The sequence below is a fragment of the Syngnathus floridae genome, chromosome 4 (assembly GCF_059516105.1).
Source record: "Syngnathus floridae isolate MCC-2025c chromosome 4, RoL_Sflo_1.0, whole genome shotgun sequence".
Lineage (NCBI taxonomy): Eukaryota > Metazoa > Chordata > Actinopteri > Syngnathiformes > Syngnathidae > Syngnathus > Syngnathus floridae.
Genome location: NC_142416.1, coordinates 14,848,347 through 14,867,616, shown reverse-complemented (window position 1 = coordinate 14,867,616; position 19,270 = coordinate 14,848,347). Strand labels below are relative to the sequence as shown.

Below are 19,270 nucleotides of genomic sequence, written 5' to 3'. Positions count from 1 at the left end.
CAGAATATATAGGATCAATATATTATTACTGTATATCCAACCATCTATTTTCTGTCGCATTTGTCTTCATTAAGGCTGTGGGTGAGCTTGAGCATATCCGAGCTGACTTTGAGTGAGAAAGGATTATTAATTTTTGAGTAGTCACCGGTACCGATACCACATACCGATACCAATAATATCTGATGACACATACAATTTCCCCCCCAAAAAGATAGATAATTAAAAAAAAAAAAGCCATGAATGGATATTTTACAAAAGCATTTTCCTAAAAATTGCATAATATCAATGGCCATTGTCTATTCTTTTAATTTCTAATATCTTCTTCCATATCATAAAAGTGCCACAAGGAGACAGTCGATACTGGTCATGAGAACCAATACCTTGAAATAAGGTACTAGCTATTGGCACCAATACCTGGCATCCTCGCCCATCTCTAGTCTAAATCTCAAAAAGTGAGAGGCAGAGGTTCTAACCACCGTGCTGTCAAGACATTCAAACTTTTTTTTAGAATATAAGAGGTAGTAAAATGGTCTACCCTGCTTCTTGTCCAAATTCAGCTGGGATAGGCTCCAGCAACGCTTGCTTTCAAGCCAGCATTGGACTGAGTTAGTTAAGCAGCACCAGAGTTGAACCAAAGTCACTGCCCTTTTTTTCACATTATAGAATATACGTAATGTGTAACCAATGATCCATCTTACCTGTGCAGACAAACTCCTTCTTCTGCACTTCTGCAACATTGTGCCCTCTCAGGTGCGGCGGGGCCATGCACTGCGTATAAAGTCCCAGACGGGGGCGCTGCCGCAGCCACTCCGACAGCCAGGCCACATGGCAGTCACACTGCAGGTTGTTGGAGTGCAGGCGACTTGGGGGGTGGGCGAGGGGTAGGTGGACAGGCAGAGAGGTGGCAAGATGGGGTGATGGAAGAGAGAAACAATACATTTGAGTATGTGCAGCAGGTACACGATGGAGCAGAGGTGAGATGAAGCAATCAATTGTTCAAACAAGACAAGGGTGAAATGAGCACTCGACCCCGGCCGGCCGGGTGTTGCGTACTCTGTGGTGTAACTTACAAGGTCCTCAGCTTGGGCATATGGTTGAAACTGGCCACTGACAGCCGGCTGATGTTGTTGTTGTTGAGGGTGCTGAGGAGAGAAGACAAATCTAGCCTTGGTACTCCTTGGTTAGTCTAGGTTGATTCCGAATCTGCCCTCGTCCTTTTCACAATAATAATAATAATCATAATAATTGTGTAATATTTATGAATTAAAGGGTAGGTTCAGCAACAGGTGTATTTTTTCCCCTTTAAAATGGTGTACATAACTATAAATTATAAAGCATGTTAAATCCATTTGCGCAAACTTTTACAGGTCAAACAAAAAATTGAAAATATTTCAAAAACCTGATTTCTTAAAAAAAAAAAGGAAAGACATTTTTTTCATATGAATTGTTCTGTTGTGTGCAAGCAGACAAAGTGTTACTCACAGTACTTCCAGGTCACGTAACGCTCTGAAAGCTCCATCTTCGATACAGCCGATGTGGTTGTAGTCCAGCTGGCTGCATACAAAAGACAAGTGGTGTTTTGTTGAATGCCTTACAGAGAGAGTATGTTCCGGTGAAAGTCAAGTCAAGTGTAAATGCAGCTCGTCTTGTCTCCACAGCTCTTTGTTCTTTGCAGACGTTAGTGCGCTTTTCCTCCTTCTTCTACATGATGATTCATTTGTATGCATTACCTTTTTCCTCACCCTCTCTCTCCCTCTCTCTTTATGTGCTCACACACAGACAATTTATTGTCCATTTATCATAATTGCGCAATATTTCAACAAAATTGTTTGATGTCGAACAATCCGTACTTACCGACTGCTGTGCAAATGACTTTTACCTTCAAAATCACCAATACAATTATCTTTAATTGTTGTAACTGATTGAGGCAGAACAGTTAGCCAGTTGCCTCCACAAGCACACACACACACGCGCACACGCACGCACACACACATACATACACACACACACAGGCTTATTAATGATCAGTCAATACAGCAAGCAGGAGGCACATGACATTTAAGGCAATTAAATATTGATGGACAAACACATTAGTAAACATGGGGTCAAGAAACACACAAACCCATACACACACCATGCCAACAACACACACACACTTGAACACACACACATACACACAACGAGTCGCTCAACCTTTGGCCGAGTGGCGCCAACTTACAGATTCTTTATTTCCACAGCTCCCCTGAAGGCTTTCCTGGGCACCCCTTGAATCTGGTTCTCGCTGAGATCACTGGACAGAGGGAAAGGGCAGCCGGAGAGATGGAGAGAAGGAGACAAGACAGGGGGCAGAGGGTTATTAAAGCTGAACTATCTCAGAGACACTTGTTTATAGCAGCACCTCTGGCAAATGCAGCAAGAAAGCTGCAGAGCACACAAAGCACTCCTTCCCAACAACACAGGAGGGGGTGTAAGTAAGTGCACTATCTGCAATGATACAGTCAGATAAACGTTATTTGGTTCTGAAAATCCAACACAGGCAAATGAGACGAAATGTTCAGACAACCTTTAGGGGGCACTAGTGACCTCAGATTGCATGAAAGCTTTCTGCGCTGCCCTCTGACTCATGTGAGAACAAGGGCATACATTTAAGAAATCGTTTCAGCCATTTAAAGTAAGCCTCTGCTTGATACAAATGTTAAAACCCAAATAAAGCCAGTCGATTTACTGCAAGCACAATTTCATAGTATATAGTATTCAATATCACTTTTCTGATCTATTAGAAACACTTTCCAGCATGATGCAGAGAAACCAATCTCCAAGCCAAAGGATATCTCGGGAGGTCACAAAACAAACCATGATTATTATTTTTTTGCAAACCCAACCAATTCTTCAGAAAATGCTGATAAAGATCCATGATAAGTTATCTACAGGGAAAGAGTGGAAATATTGAAAAAAGATTGCCGCACACACACGCACACAACCACGGTCAGTGCCAGTAAGTGATATATATAATAGTCAACAAATGAGGTGTTAATCATATCATCGTAGGCACAGGGACGTGCAGATATAAATAAAGGCATGTAAATGAGATTTTGTAGCTGAGAATGGATGCAGCTGCTTGGAGTTGTAAGGAACACATCACTGTGGCATTTCTATCCAAGAGGAGAGAAACTGGATGCTCAACGGAAAAAGTCCGGAGAAGCTGGTCTCTGTGTGTTTCGGTCGCCAGCCGTCGGGCTAATCCGGGCCACGTTCCAGACAGACTATTTGACCTTTCCCCGCTAACCCCCACCTACCCGCACCCCCACCTCTTGACCCTTACCGCAGCTCCTTGACCTCCGGTGTGCTAATCGGCTAACAGCTAATGCCCGGTGACATTCCTTACATTCTTGAGTCTGCTCTCTTGCAATTAGGCACTCAGATATCCTCCACCTCGTGCACCTGCCGCTACAGCTGCATTACACACGCGCTCACGAAGCGTGAACGGAAAAGTTACGAACGTGAAGTAGGATGCAGAAGTCTCAAAAGGGAACGAGGGTCCACTTAAACTCAAAAGCATGAACTGAAAAGTAAATGGGGAGGTTGATTGACAGATGAGTAGAGCATGGCTGCAAAGACACAATGTAAGCAAACCTTTCAAGGTTAACTGTGGCATGCTTAACTAGCTACAAGAAAATAAAGGAAAATCCAGCATTGAGCACAATTATTATTCACAATAAAATTAAAATAGCAATATACAACATTTCATTCATTTATAGCTCTGCAAGCAAAATAACCAGCATACTTAGGAAATCACAATGTCCCAAGTGAGCTATGCTAGTGGTCCTCGGGGGCAAACATAAAATAACATACAGATATTGTGCAGCTGGAACGTATTCACCACACGTCAACTTATTTTGCCACTATGTCACGGCCTAATATATATTTTTTTTACAATATGGATTTTGGGTTGAAACACTTTTCAAGTTCACGTCACGATCCAAGACTCTCTGATGGAGTTTCACCCCAGCATGATCTTCCAATAAGACCTCATAAAGTAGTGGGAGCGCCAGGCTTTCACTTTTGTTGTTTTACACACACAATACAAACACACACGCGCCTTGGTAGTGGACACATGTGGCGCTTATGAATCAAACAGAGTGTATCCTGACACTGTTTTTACAGGACCAGAGGGGCTTTGAAAGCAGCCATGCTCTTTTAACCGCTGCTATTCTAAAACCAAATCAACAGTCTGCAAGCCACTGACTGCATCGACAACGTGAGGAAGAAATCCAAAACGTCTCAAGTGTGTGTGTGAATTGTCTTTGTAAATGCATAATGTGTGATAAATTTACATTTTACTTTGAGATGATTGGAAATGTATAGATATTCTTTGTATAAGCCGAAAGGTCAGAAGCTTGCATGTGCATGCAGCCACAAATTTAAAAGCGATAGGCAGGCAGTCGTTGGAGCCAATTCATGTGCTTGATTGACATTTGGAGTAAAAGTGCGGTTTTAAAGCCTTGTCAGTATTCTGGGCGAATAAACCCAGTTTTGCTCCAGTTAGGAAATTGACTTCTTAGGGTCTTACGGGTGGATTTTCCTCCACAGTTTGCCTCCAAGGCATTTCATTCAATTTCATCTTCTTCTAAAAGAGTTTGAGTGGATGTCAAAAGCACAACTTTGCCTCTCTCGCACTTGGTGGCTTCTCTTACTTTTACCTCTCCCACCTCCACATTTTCCTTTCTTTCACCTCGCTTTCCCCTTTCCTAATTTGCCTGTTTTTTTTATTATCCAGGCTTCCCCGAGGTTTAACCCTTAACCTCTGCCCCCACCCATGTGCCTAAAATGGGCGTTTACCTTCATTAAAAGAGGCTCCAACTGAGCCCAGTGTGTGTGTGAGTGTGTTTTTGTTTGATCAAACCGGAGGTATGAAAGCCACACAGGAACTGTATCACGCTGCCAGGCTTGGAACCCCCTCTGAAAGTGGAAGCCCCCCCCCCCCACACACACACACAACGCATTAGCACACAAGTAACTGCTAAACCAGATTGCTACACATTTTCTCCAACACTCCTAAAACCGTACATCCACAAGGCAAGCGTCAGTCTTAAAAAATTACGGCAACAAAAAAAATAATGTAATGCTGATGATAATGAAAATAGAACCAGAAATACAGCTTATTGCAAGTAGAAAAATGATACACGTCTCTGTCCTGGCTGCTCTGTACAATGTCGTTAAAAGATTACACACGAACATTGATTTTTAAATTATTATTTAAATTAGTTTCTATTCCAAATTATCCAAATGTACATATTGTATATAATTGACAGTAAAATCCAATTTTACAATTTACTTTTGTACTAGAGTCCATTTTAGAATTTTTACTTCTTTTGGGTTTGTAAAATTGATGATTTCTTTTTGCTTAGGGCATGTTTTTCTCATCTTTGGTAGCATAACGTGTGTGTGCGTTTGTGTGTGTGCGTGTGTCAGAGTCAGGTCTCCCATGTGAAGAGCTTAGTGCTGCTTTTCTAAAGAGTCTTTTGAGAGTGAGAGGGGCTTTTGACGCCCTGTGTGTCTTCGAGGAGACCTGGCCATGAAAGAGCGCCACTCAATTCTCACACATGCACCCCTCATCATCCTCCGCCCCGTTCCCTCTCTCACACGCACGCACGCACACACATACAAGCTCTCGTGCTTACTGTTATACAGTTTCTGAAAATCTTTTGTCTGGGACCTCATGGTCACGGGTTTCTTCCCATGAGGGACAAACCAGGGTTCCCGTGCGTGGCAGGGTGCAGGTCGAAGTTGGCAGAGCAGTATACTAATCATCTTGTTCAAATCCCTTTGGCAGACCTTAATCCTATTAAGTATAAGAATGTGTGAATGGGTATAGTGCAGAGCTGCAAAGAGTAAAAAAAAAAAAAAAGTAAAAGAGTAGGACGGAAAAAAGAGGACGAAGGTGTTACGATGGAGAGGTTTGGATGCATGTACGGGATGAGAAGAGTGTGAACATGTCTGCGTGTGTTACCTTCAGCGCATTCAGGGAGAAATGCTACAAAGTGGACCCCCAAAGATCACACTTGTGAGGGTGGGCAATTAGGAGGAAATGGACTCCCGAAGAAAAGAAGGGAAAAGTAGGAGGCAGAGTGAAAGCAAGGCATTTTGGAAAGTGTTGCAAGCGCATTTGGAACTAATGACAATCCTCACGCCCATGAATGCCAATCCATAACCAAATTTGAAGTGAATCTTGAAAAAGATGCTAACAACCTTTATCACATATACTTCTCTTGTATAACGACTTTAATTGTCTGTTGAATGATAGATGCCCCCCCCATCCTATCTCATTGTCTGCATCTCACCATCATGCATCACATTAATACTTTAAATGCCAGGTATGACGGTTGCCATGGCGACAGCACCAAGGCTGGACACCTTGTAGGGTGTCCCCTACTGTATGTCTGGTGACCATGCTGGCGACCCACCCACCCTCCCTCCGAAAAATGTGTGTGTGTTTTCTTGCTGCATTGCGACATGATCTTGAAGCCCTTGAACCCTTTTAGTATCTCGCAACAGACCATTTGTTGTGACTTAATAGGTGTGACAAACAGAGCCAGTACATCTCACTATTAGGCAATGGGACCATGAATTCATTTTCGGTACAAGCTTCACAGGGAAGCTTGATCATGACTTTTGGGAAGGGTTGATCGTTTTTTTTTGAGTTGACAAAACTGTCTCTTTTTTAAGAGTGAAAAACCTGATCTTGCATGTGCTGCAGAACGTGAGTAGTCTGAGGTTCATTACATCTCTTTTCAAACCAGAGACGCATTAGTCAGCGGTCTGAGTGCATGACATCATCTAAAATGTTTACACATATAATTAGAGATCAGCGCGCAATACATCTGTCGTGCATGCACACGAGAAATGGATGCATGCAGTAATTATAGATTCGCCAGAACACGGGCATCCTACTGACCTTTATTTATGTATTTATTTGTGTTAATTTATTTATGTATTTTTTTAAAAATTATAGTTATTATTATGGTTTGATTTTTAATGTGCACTTTATTTATTACTCATGTCTTTTGTACTATTTCTGTGTAAGCTACTGGAACCTGAATTTCGTGAGGGAGCAATCCCAAGGGATGAATACAATTGAGTCTAATGATCTTTGGACTTAGGGACATACGCTCGTCACTTTGCAGGCACCTGCAGAATCAGCATCACACTGTCCTGTCGTCAGCTTTTGAGATGGTGACCGGGGTGGAGGGTGCCAGCTGGGATCAGCTCAAGGTCTTTGTGACCATGAAAAGGATCGGCTGTACAGAAATGGATGGATACTGTATACTTGATGAAACGTCCCCTAAAAAAAGTCACAGGGAGGGGTGGCGCTCACTGTCTTAGATAAGTAGGGATTTATGAGACTATAAAGATTTCTGACATTTTTATTGTGTGGGAACTATGGGAACTATGCCCCGTGCAAACACTTTAGGAATGGCTCCCTTTTTTTAGGGCTGGAATTCACCATAAAAATGAAACAACCACACACTTGCACAGTAGATAACTTTTTGGCTCCTAGAATAGAAAAGGGTTGGAAATAAACACAACCAAGGTTTACACTTGGGATCGTGCTGGCATATTTAATCTGAACTAAAATGGACATAATATTGAAAATAATATTGAATGAATAGACTGATCATTACGAATATTTTAAAGGTCTTGCTTTAGAGCACTTTGCAGGTGTACCTAAAGAAAAGTCCAGTAAGTTAAGTGGTGGCTTATTCCCCGGCTGTGCTTTTATCCATTCCTTCCCTTCCGTCATGACTTTGTCTCATCCTCAAATCTCCCCACCCAGCAGCACCCGCCCATGCCCTGCTCCTTGTGTAATGAGTTTAATCCATCAGCCAGACAGTGTTCATCGTATTCCGATAACAGCGTTCACTCATTGCTCACTGCCGTCTCTGTCTTTATGAGTCAACAGCGTTAAATCTAACACCTACACGTTGACTATGACAGCATGCCAGAGTCTATGAGTGCGTGCGCGTGAATTTAAACAACCAGCTCAGCACTAAAAGCAAACCTCGGCTTGGTGGAGCGTCCAAAACACACATCCAGAGTAGACACGGAGCGATGCACCACAGCTAAAAGAGCCACGGCTGGACGTCCTGCCAGACCACTTGGCGGCCGCATGACATCATATCCTTTTCCTGTTTGCTTTTTACATGCTCCATACTAAATGAAACAGATAAATAGTTTATGACAGCACACAGACGCATGGCTCACCAATTGTGTGTTAGTCTAAGTGCGTACGTGGGTGTTTCACCCGCATCTTTGACCTGATCTGTCGCAAACTCCCTGACCCAATAAACTGGAGCAACCTTCTCTCTTCCTCGCCTGCATCTGTCTAATTTTACACAGAAGAAAAATACTGGGGGAAAAGCCAGTGTCGAAATGTCTCAAATGTGTTGATGCGCTCCCAAAAAATACTTGGCTTATTCTGTCGACTTCTCTTCCTGTGCGATTAGTTTCATCTATCAATCACAAATTCACCATCCTGCCCATCACTCACTCATGGCTCTCTCTCTCCTGTCATACATCAGTCATTCCCTCATTCTCTTCAAACGTCATCCGACTTTCAGCTCAGGCACACGACCAAAAGACTGAAGATGAAAGCCGAAGCAGCCGAAATTTGAAGACGGTGAGAGTGAAAATGTTGGCCGTGCAATTCATCTCGTAACGTTGAATCGTATTCACAAACGACTCTGCTCTTTTGGGTGTAATCTGCAAATACGCTTTAAGACTGAAAATAGCTTAAAAGGATTTCAATTACTTAACAAACATGAAATAAGATCTCTGAGTATTCTCTAAGTGATTGACAGGCGAAGCCCTGGAAGAGAGCCTCTGTGGTTATAGAGAATTTGTCAGGAATGAAGGGCAAAGTAGCTTATTAGTGGCATAACCGCAGTGTGTGTGTGTGTGTGTGTGTGAGAGAGAGACCTGTCATGCATCGAAAAGAAAAAAAAAAAACTAAAAATTGAGACTAATCACACAGCGGGTAAACGCGCACACACAAGTACGTGATGGGGCATCGTGATGCAAAGTGTCTATTCGCAGCACTTGGAGTTCACATTTTCCAACCATAGAAGTTTCAATTTGATCCGAGTAAAAAGTTAACTTATTTTCAAAAAAAGCAGCAAAATGACACAGTGAAAGGGATTAATAGAGTTTCCTGAAGATACATTAGGGATAATTTGGAGACTTAATGGTACTTTTTCACGGTACATGAGTGCATGTCACGAAAAAAAATTAAAATGTGACTATTTGATTTGTCTACATGTACTTTTCTACATTATTTTTAAAGTATGGTCTTTTTTTTTTTACTTGGTTGGCATTTTGATTTGCATCTGACATTTTTCAATTTACATTTTTCAACTTGACCTGAAATGGCAGAGCATGTTTGAAAAGCATTTCTTTTGGAATGTATTTCTTTGAAAATAATTACTTGCGTGAATAAAATTCAGCAGTGTTTTTGACCTTGCACCTATTTTATTCAAAGCATGTGTTTTCATCAGTCCGACTGGAAAGATGACTCTGATGAACACGTGACTTTTCCTAATGTATTATCCTCCATGATTTAGGTGTTCTGTCCAGTTCGCCGGCCGTGTCTCTGCATGCAAATGTCCCCTAACGTGGAAAAATGTGCTGAGTTTGAAGACATAATGAGGGGTGGTCATTGAGGTTTCAGCACCGGGGCAGAGGAAGGTCACATTGGAATGATGTGTCACGTGTGCTCCGAGAGAGTTTCTCGCTTTCCTCCCGAGAGGCCGCTCACTTGAACTCAGCGTGAGAATGAGCTCCCTCGTCAGTCATCCAACAAAATGGGCCATCCATCAGTCAGCCGCTTGGCTATTTGAGGACGATTAGCCCACGAGAGTTTACAGTCATTAGGTCGACACCTGCGTGATGCCTTTGGACCAGACTAGGAGGGGGCTGGGCAAGAGCGAGACAAAACATAAAACATTTGTGGCCATTGGAAAGAAATGGAAGCTCTATTGGGAAGAAAAGGAACCAACTGTCAGAAAGCATCTAGTTCGTGCTCCCTTTTATCACTACTCCACCTCTTTGTCTTTGTCTTGCTCCAAATCTATTCAAGATGTCTCCACAGACCCCCAACCCGCCCGCCCGCCCGCCACCTCGCCTCTGTTTGCCAGCTCCTGGCAATCAGAGACCAGCTGAAATATTCCTCTTCAAATAGTTTCTCTCCGTCAATGTTGTCTTTCTTTCTTTCAGCGCCGCAGAGGCTCGGGTCGCACACACTTGTCACCCCGGCCCAGCTGTCCCGCACCATCTGTCCGCTGGCCTGCACCGCAGCCCTGGCACTTGAAGGCGGCATTTACTGGCACAGGCCGATGACGCCCGAGAACAATTTGTGTTTATTGGGCTGTGTCAAAACAAATACAATATGCGGAGATTATGGGAGGGAGACAAATAGCAAAGGGCGAAGAGACCATCGGAAAAAAGCTGAGGGGTGAATTTGCAAAGGCTTATGCATGAGCTGGACTTCATGTACGTAATCATGGTTGGTTGTTGAGGTTTTTGTATATTTGTTCTGCATTTTAGCAGAACACAGTTTCTGATGAAGTGAGCAAAAATACTCTGTGTGTGTGTATACGTGCTCGCCGGTGTGTGTCCAAGTGTGTTTGCCTCCGTGATGCATTCCTGTGAGCAGCAGGTTGGAAAGATGGGCCGTGAAAGCAAACAGTCTCCTGGGCACCAGCCAGACAACACACAGACACACACACACTTAACATTTTAAAATTCAGTTTGTCATGTTTGAAATGCCCCTCCTCCCTCAATTTTTTATGCTAACTAGTTGCTCGTGTTACTACAACACACAAGCGTAATCTAAAGTGTTCCGAGAAGAATGTGGGAGGAAATCAGAGTACCCGGAGAAAACCCATGCAGGCACGGGGAGAACATGCAAACTCCACACAAGAAAGCCAGAGCCAGAATCAAAACCTGCACCTTATTATTATTATTATTATTATTATTATTATTATTATTATTATTATTATTATTATTATTATTATTATTAGTCTTTACCATTAAGTTTGGTACGATTTTTGTTGATGTCAAGGCAATATATAACTTTTTTTCCTTTTAACAAAATGTCTTTCTGCCGTGACCCATAAATGATGTGGTCATGGCTCATTTCGCACAGGACAAGTCGAAAGATTTGACGTGGTCGGCTACAGCGCTAAGCGACGCCGCTCTTCCGTTGACCAACCACAGTATTAGACAAGCTGTTTGGTTTGAAACAAGAACCACCTGGCTACGGGCTCTTCCAAATATAGCTAATATGCTCATGTCCGAGCTTGACGAGCAACTTTTGACAGGCTACATTCCGGCGATGAGGGCATAGGGGGCGCTAGTTAAGCTTAGCTTCTACTTTTTGAGGGCTGTTAGCAAAATTAGATTAGCAGTGTCCATGTGAGTGGGTAATGCATTGAACAGCTGTGAAGCACATACACAAGCACCCACCCACCACCGCATACACACACACATACACACACGCGCACACAAATACACACATTTAAAGTGATTAACATGATACCTCATGCTGAAGCCTGAGCTCTCTGAAAATGATAGACAAGGGGCCTGTTTTTACATATTCAAGTGCGCACAAGTATGTGTTGATGCACGTAGAGTCCATACTGTATCACAAGTTCATTGTGAGTGTGTGTGTAATGGATATAAAGTGGACTGATGTAATGAAGCTGTAATACGGTTGAAGCTTAATCCTGGTGAGGACAGACGTTGACCTCTTCCTCCTAACACACACTCACACACATTGGGTTACACTTCCTTCCTTGGTTCTCCCTGTTATTCAAATGTGTTTGCTCTTGTTCCTCCAGTCTTTCTCCTGATCTTACCGCAGATATGTCCTTGATATTTCCTTCCTCTTGAAATTTTACTAGTCGCTCACGTCCGTCGGTTTTCTACTTGGCGCTTTTGCCCTTTCCTCATTTCCTTTCTACAAAGAAATGAGTTGAGTTTCTTTGTCTTGACGTTCTTTCCCATCGCCCGGGCTCCATATCAGACTCGGTTTCTTCTTCCTGCATTCTTCTCCACTTCCTTTTAAAGGCAACTTTATTGACTTGTACCCTCCATTTCCTCCTTGTTCCCTCCTTACTCCCATCTTCCAAAACACCACTTTTGCTGTTTTCGACCTCACTCTCTTCCTCGGTTGCCTGGTGAATAAAGCAGGAACATGTTTCCTCGAAGTCTTCAATGTTGTTAAGTGCGGACTCGATATCCTGAGCCATCAAAAAACAAGGTACGAAAGGTGGTCAATTAAACCAAAAGAGGTTCAAATGAAATTTCAATAAAAGCGCTGAGGTCGAAATGTCTTACAGTGGCTAATTTGTAAGGATATGTGCTTTGGAGCCATGCGGTTGTGGTTGTAAAATTGCTACTCTCTCAATGTAAAAGTGCCCGTGAGAAAGGCCCCCAAATTTCAGCTCAAGGGTGCTGCACTGTTTGTGCTCCTCATCACTCTCACACACGAATAAAAGGTAACAGGGAAGGGTTTGCCTCTTACTGCCCCCCGTATATTCTTATTCTTCCGCAATTCCCACATTGGTTTTCTATTTTCGCCTGTTGTTGCCTCTTGTTATTAAAAAAAAGCTCTTTGGATTAATTCTTGATAGACTTCATCTCTAATTCCTCACTGTCAGGAACATTCAACTTGCATTGCAGTTCCACAAAATAAAAGAATAACAGAGCCAAGAAGAATGATGCAGTAATGAACAACATTAACATGCCAACCTTAGTTTGCTGTTCAGTAAAACAGAATTTTCCATCACACCATTCTCCCGCCATATTTCCTTCATATACAAATTACTGCAGCAATTTGCACAACATCATAAAGCAACAACTAGCGTGTCACTTTTAATTCCACACTGAGACAATGACTAGACATTGTGCATGGAAGTGAGACCGAAAGTTTGCCCATGTGGAAAACTGCATACACAACAGTAGTCTGCTCTGAATGTGTTACATCATAACCACCGAAGTCAACTTATCCATACAATGTTTAGTCTGCAACATGAACAGTGGAAGATTCCCGTTTATTTTCTTGGCAAGCTATCAGGTGAAATTTCCTATTAACATGCAGTTTACATGCATGTCACCTTCCTTAAATACACATTTTCTAAATATGTGGTCTTGGTCATGTGTTATTTCCCTGTCCATGAGAATGATGTAAAAAATAAAGAAAACCACAAAATGTTTCTTAAAGGAGACTGGTTAATTTGTGTCAATTTCTTTGTAACCAGTTGCTTGGTAACTTTGCTTTATTTTCATGTTGCGTCGTCAACGTCCCCACAAAACAACCTCATGAGTCCTATTTGAAAGTGACATACATATTTCCAGGAAAAAAAAAAAAAAAACTGCTGCGGAGCACATGCAGGAAGTGATATGCTTAATGTTTCCAGCAGCAGGAATGGTGGTTTGCTTGGAGTACGCACACTAACCGCCGTGGCTGACAACAGACAAAATTGTGCGAGCTGCCAGTTTGCCAGTTCACGACGTGGTTAAAACATGTCTGTGCATCTGGGAGGAGATCTAAGTGACTGCGTATATGCCTCAGACTGCACTTGGATGCAATGCAGACACCACCATCGTGGCTAAGCGGAAGCGCTTAGCTAAAAGCAGCAAAGAATCGACCTATATTTTAATTGTTTAGTTCAATATCCCTTTTATTTGTACAGATCATGATAACAAGAGCAGAGTAAAGAAGTAGGATGAGTCTCTCACCTCCAGTAATGACTTTATTCCCCTTACATGCTCCTTTTTATTGAAACAGGCGGCCCTCGCTTTGATTGTGCTCATCTCTCTTCACGTCTTTGTAGGCCTCACATCGCCTCACTCTGCAGTGTGCAACCATTGATAACGCAGGCTTATCATTTCAAAAGGCTTTCACTTGGAGCCTCCACACAGGAGCCATCATAAAGAGGCTGCCCTGGGGCGCACACACACAAAATGTGTATAGCCACCCATGCAAACAAACCTGACAGATAATTGAGTAAAGCACTTGCCCTATTCTTACTCAGGTAAATATACACATACTATCTGGCACCTCTGTAATTGCACCAACGCAAACACAGTAGAGAAGGGGAAACCCCCAAGACTGTTTGTTTGCACCATAGAAATAACTTTTTTTTTTTTTTAAATGACCTTTTTCTTCCTCTCCCATCCAGAGGCTCATTTCATGCACTCTTTCCTTCTCATTTACACGTCTGTTTCTCTGTCTGACGTCTCACGTTCTGTCTGTCTGCCATGCCCAACTGCCATATTGTCAACAGTCCCTGTTGCTCTTTCTTTAAAAGCTCCCCTCGGGGGCTCAACTTATGTTACAGCACCCTTTGAGTCTCTCTGAGTCGCGTGTACAAAGACACAGACGCACACATACACACATGCATGCATGCACACAGTCAGACGCATGACACAAATGTAAGACTGTCATGCAATAGCGACACAAAGTGAGCAAAGAGCCCGAGGACACTAAAAGAAGAAGCATCTTTAAAAACCCCTTTGGATGTGTCTCGGTGCATGTTTGTGTGTCTCTCTCAAACACAGTTACAGTAATCTTAAAATGATACACATTCTGGCCATATTTGGATGTATTTGACATTTTTGAATTGAATATCTAATACTACTTCTTATCTTTGAATAATTTTCTGCTGAAGTGTCACTATTATGCATGACCAGTTATACTCGCATCAAGTCAATTTTGGGCACATTAACTTCCTTAGTCAGACTTAAAAATAATTGACACTATGTGTCACAATGACCTTGTACTCATGATATTGGGTAGTAGTGAAGTAAATATGCTGCAAGGAGATCGTACTGCTTCCTTCCTTTCAAGCCCGAATGGACAAAGAGGCTTTCCAACACTGCAGTGTATTATAATGAGTATTCACGTGAGAGGCTAAAAATTGATAAGTGTGTGTGTGTATGTGTGTGTGTGTGTGTGGGGGGGGGGTCGTATGTAAACCACATAACGGCAAATTGCATCACACCTTAATCACAGGAAATACTCACAGCACGTTTCTACTACCTATGCATCCATGTTTGTGTGTTTATGCGTGTGGGTGCATAAGCGTGGCGGGGCGTTCGGAACTGCTCTATTGATGAGAGAATGAAGTCATTTTTCAATGTGGGGTTAAGCGCTGCATTATTGCCGCCTCATTTGGCTCCTGTGGGCCACCATAGCCCTCCTGTCTGGTTTCCATGGCACAGAGAGGAAACACAGAGGGGAATGTCCCAGCTTACCAGTCTCTCTGCTCGCTCGCTCTCTCTCTCTCTCTCTCTACCCCCCCCCCACACACACACATAATATAGGCGTGATAATAAAATCTATAGTTACAATAATTCAATTTCTCACTACGGGCACAAAGTGTGTGAGCATGTTTATGGAAGGTGTGGGATTGTTTCTGCATTGAAAAATGCAAACACTGTGCAGTAATGGGATTGTTGGACCATTTCCACCTCTTTCCACGGCTCAAAAATGAAACAAAAACAATGGCGCAGGATGTCAAGCAAATGCCAAGGCAACAGTTGGTGCTATAACTCCAAATCACAAGGCCATTTTAAGAGAGTTATTTCCATAAAAGGCACACAAATAATAGCAAATCAAGGAAAAGGCGACAGTGCTGTGGAGTGCTTTTTCTTCTAAAAACACTCATCATAAAAAAGTGTTCTTTGGTAGCGCGTTGGAATGGATTAATTGCATTCCCATTCATTCCGATGGGGAACGATGATTTCAGATATGCCTATTTTGATTAACGAGCTTGGTCATGAAAGGAATTAAACTCATGAGTAATGGCAATACTGTACTTCTAAGTGTATGCATTATGCTCTGACCTTGCAACCATGTCGTAATAGCTGCATTCCATTGTCTCTCCAATAGAGATACTGAGAGATGGATGAAGCCCACTTATTCATTGACACATTTTTAGAGTTTGGAGTCCTTCTCTCTCTTTGTGGCTCATTTTTTTGCATTCACTGTAAACATCTCCATATATCACTGTCATATAAGCACATTCATCTCATATACAGCCTGCATCCCTGCAGAGCCTCATTCACACATTCGAACAATGCATTCACACACACACACACACGCACACACACACTGTATGCCCTACGCCAGTGGACTTTGGGTGAGAGCGAAAGCACAAAATGTACTGACAAAAAACTATTCAGAGATATGGACATTTTAGAGCACTCTATTAATCTAACATGGGAGGAAAATAGAGTGCCCTGGAAAAATCTACGTGAGCATAGGGAGAACATGCAAACTCCATATAGGAGGAATTCCCACATTCAACATACAACAATACCGTCAGCATGCCGTAGCACCCATGGCAACTGCATTGCATCCATTCAAAGCACATGCATAACTTTATCAACTCACACACAGTGTGTGGCATTTCTGTGCAAGCAGCAGGTCATCCGTCACCCCCATAATCTAACTTTATTAGCTGGCCAATTGGCTCAGCTTGGGCCGACCACATCACAAGTTCATTATGTGGCTGACCTTCAAAATAAGACAACTTTATTAAAGGATACAATGCCAGACATGAGGACAGTAGCTGTCCCTTTGCCGGAGCTGCTGAAGAAAAGACTATGAACGAGTAGTAGTAGTTACAAAAGAGTCTTGCAAATAACGCCAAAAATTGCCAAGTATGTACGTATATAAAATGAGTCTCTAAAATTGCTTTAAAACGTAGTCTGGCCAATGTGGTGAAGCAACGCCTGTCAACTGTCAATCAAGTAGAACTTGTATGACCTGGAAAATGAATGCGACTTCATCCAGCATTTGTCTTATGCCTACACATAACCACACGTTTGAGCCACAAAAATATATCTGCCCAAAGCCTTTGGGGACTGAAATTACATCCGACTGGATCATCAAGGCCTTTGCACGCCGTGACAATGAGTCGTTCTAAAGTGGCCGTGCCAATGTGAAGTCGTGGTCCACATACTGGCTGTCAAATTTTTTTTAACAAAAGAGAACTCCCCTTCTTCACGCTTCCCTCTTTTTCTGTGGGAAGTGTGCATATGGCCGACAACAAGGCAGTCTAAAGCATAATGGCGACTCATTATGAAGTCCTACTGGGCCCTGTTTTGTTGTTACCGTTTATAAAAGACGTGTTAAAATTGCTCAAGGATGTAATTGCAAACAGAAGCTTGGATTCCTTGACTTAGTATATGCTATTGGCTTATTGAATGTTGTGGAACATATTCATAATTAATAGACATCATAGTTGTCCGTACAAAATTACACGTTACACTTTTTCAGCATACCTCGGTGCGAGCAACAAAAAAGCCGATCACTCAAAAAACTCAAAATGACTCGTAATGCATTTGACTGGACTGAAGAGAGTTTTATCACTATACTTTTTTTCTCGATCTCTCTGGGGTTTTCATAGTAAGCGATGTTACTAATTGACCAATCAGGTTGCACTAACAAGGCTGTCAGAGCGCGTTAGCATCAGCTGCCAATCATGGCCCGCTGAGTCGTCTCCCAGGGCAACAGTTAGCCAATGACCTGCAAGAGTCTGACTCTGAGCAATCGAGCACCACAAGCCGATACACAAAGTCAAAATACGCACGCTGACACGAGCGCAGTCACAGAGTCTCGCTGTTGCGCGGGGGACCTCAAAAGCCACACAGCTCAGGAACAAAGACTTGACGTGCCATTAGTGGCCCAAAGCTTGAGGGCAGGAGTGCAAACATGTACTCGCATTTATATCAATGCACACCCAGTTTTGTGCATCTTTGAAAATCTTTGCTGCCTCCAGCGTGCAAAACATTCCAGCAGCCTTTTCATGCCATATTGTATGGCGCTTTCATCTTAATCTCTTTGTCCCACCCTGCATTTCATTGCACTCCACTTTAACCTCATTTCCTCGGCTTTAACACAGAAATCACTATTAACCTCACCCACAATGGTCAATTAAAATCATTTATTACTTTGACCTGTATCAGTAGTCATTGTACGGATGGAAAATTATTTCCGTTCCAATTTAAGTGAATTTTAACCCCTGACCATTCCTGTTGGCGCCTGGCTGATTGAAGTGCTCGCATTTTAAAATATTGGGCATTATTCAAAATATCCACAAACTCTGTATTTTAACAAAATATCACGTGGCCGGGTAAGTAGCCACAAGTGGGTGCAAATCCTCCGCAAACTCTTGCAGCGTCCCACATGCTAGCTGCTTTGTATAGTTTGCCGACTGAATATTTAAAAGTTACTAAGATGTGTTTCCTCCTCTTGCCATAGTCAGTAGAGACTATGTTAATAACACACGAACACACACACACTCACCAAATGGTCTCCCATTCGGCCCCCTCGTCCCACGACGGACTGCTAATCAAAGACTGCCACACGAACAAACACACATACGCACAGGCAGCTTTTAGCTATGTTAATTTCCACTGTGCATATGAATGATCATTTGAGTGCAAACAAGCACATACAGCAGCCATCTGCTCCAATATGCAAGTGTGTGTGCGTGCTTATATGTGTGCGTCTGTTTGGATGTCACTTTTTGTGCCAGGGTAGAAACAGTTGCTTCTTTGTTTGCATTCTATGTATTTACAATGTTGTATTTACAAGCTCACAACAAAAGAGCAAGAGGAGCGTCTTCCGGGAACGGCTGCGGCTCGAGACGATGCTTTTGTAATGGAGACACGGAGAGAGCTAATCCTAATTTTATTTTTTTCCGGCGGGGAAGTGGATTAGAGGAGGATTAGGAAAGTATCATGACAAGATTATGACATATACGAGGCTCTGCTGCGCTAAGACCATTAGCCCCTTTTATATCATCCATGTGTGTGTGTAAGTAAAATCTGTCTGTCGCGCTTTCAATATGAAATGCAGCTCCCTTAGTATGACACAATTGGTTCGTTGTGATGCTTGGGAAGTGCCCTCAGAAAATCAGTGTTATGCGTCTGTGTGTGCGCACATGTGTGTGTGTGCGTGTGCAATTGAGTGAATGGAAGCATGTCTGCATCAATACATTCTACAGGAAGAAAACGTGTGGAGCCTGCTGTTAGGCCTCCTTAGGGAGAGAACAGTGTGTGTGTGTATGTGTGTGTATGCTCATCGGGGGTGCACACTAGGTTAGAGGGGTTCAGATGTATTTCTGATGCTTCATGCCACATATGGGTCACTGCTGCCAGCCTCAAGGGTTCTCGGGGGGTGTTTTGAAATTGGGGTTTC

At 42.7% G+C, this 19,270-nt stretch overlaps 1 protein-coding gene across 4 annotated transcripts in view; it reads right to left on the bottom strand.

Annotated features, from left to right (window-relative positions):
* slit2 (slit homolog 2 (Drosophila)) overlaps positions 1–19,270 on the bottom strand; it is a 115,973-nt gene that overhangs the window by 21,022 nt on the left and 75,681 nt on the right. For all 4 annotated transcript variants that reach the window (XM_088372448.1, XM_088372450.1, XM_088372449.1 and 1 more), the window contains 4 exons: positions 2,219–2,290; positions 1,483–1,554; positions 1,071–1,142; positions 699–862 (listed from right to left, as the gene is read on the bottom strand). In XM_088372448.1, coding sequence (XP_088228574.1) covers positions 699–862; positions 1,071–1,142; positions 1,483–1,554; positions 2,219–2,290 — 380 coding nt within the window. The remainder of the gene's footprint in view (positions 1–698; positions 863–1,070; positions 1,143–1,482; positions 1,555–2,218; positions 2,291–19,270) is intronic.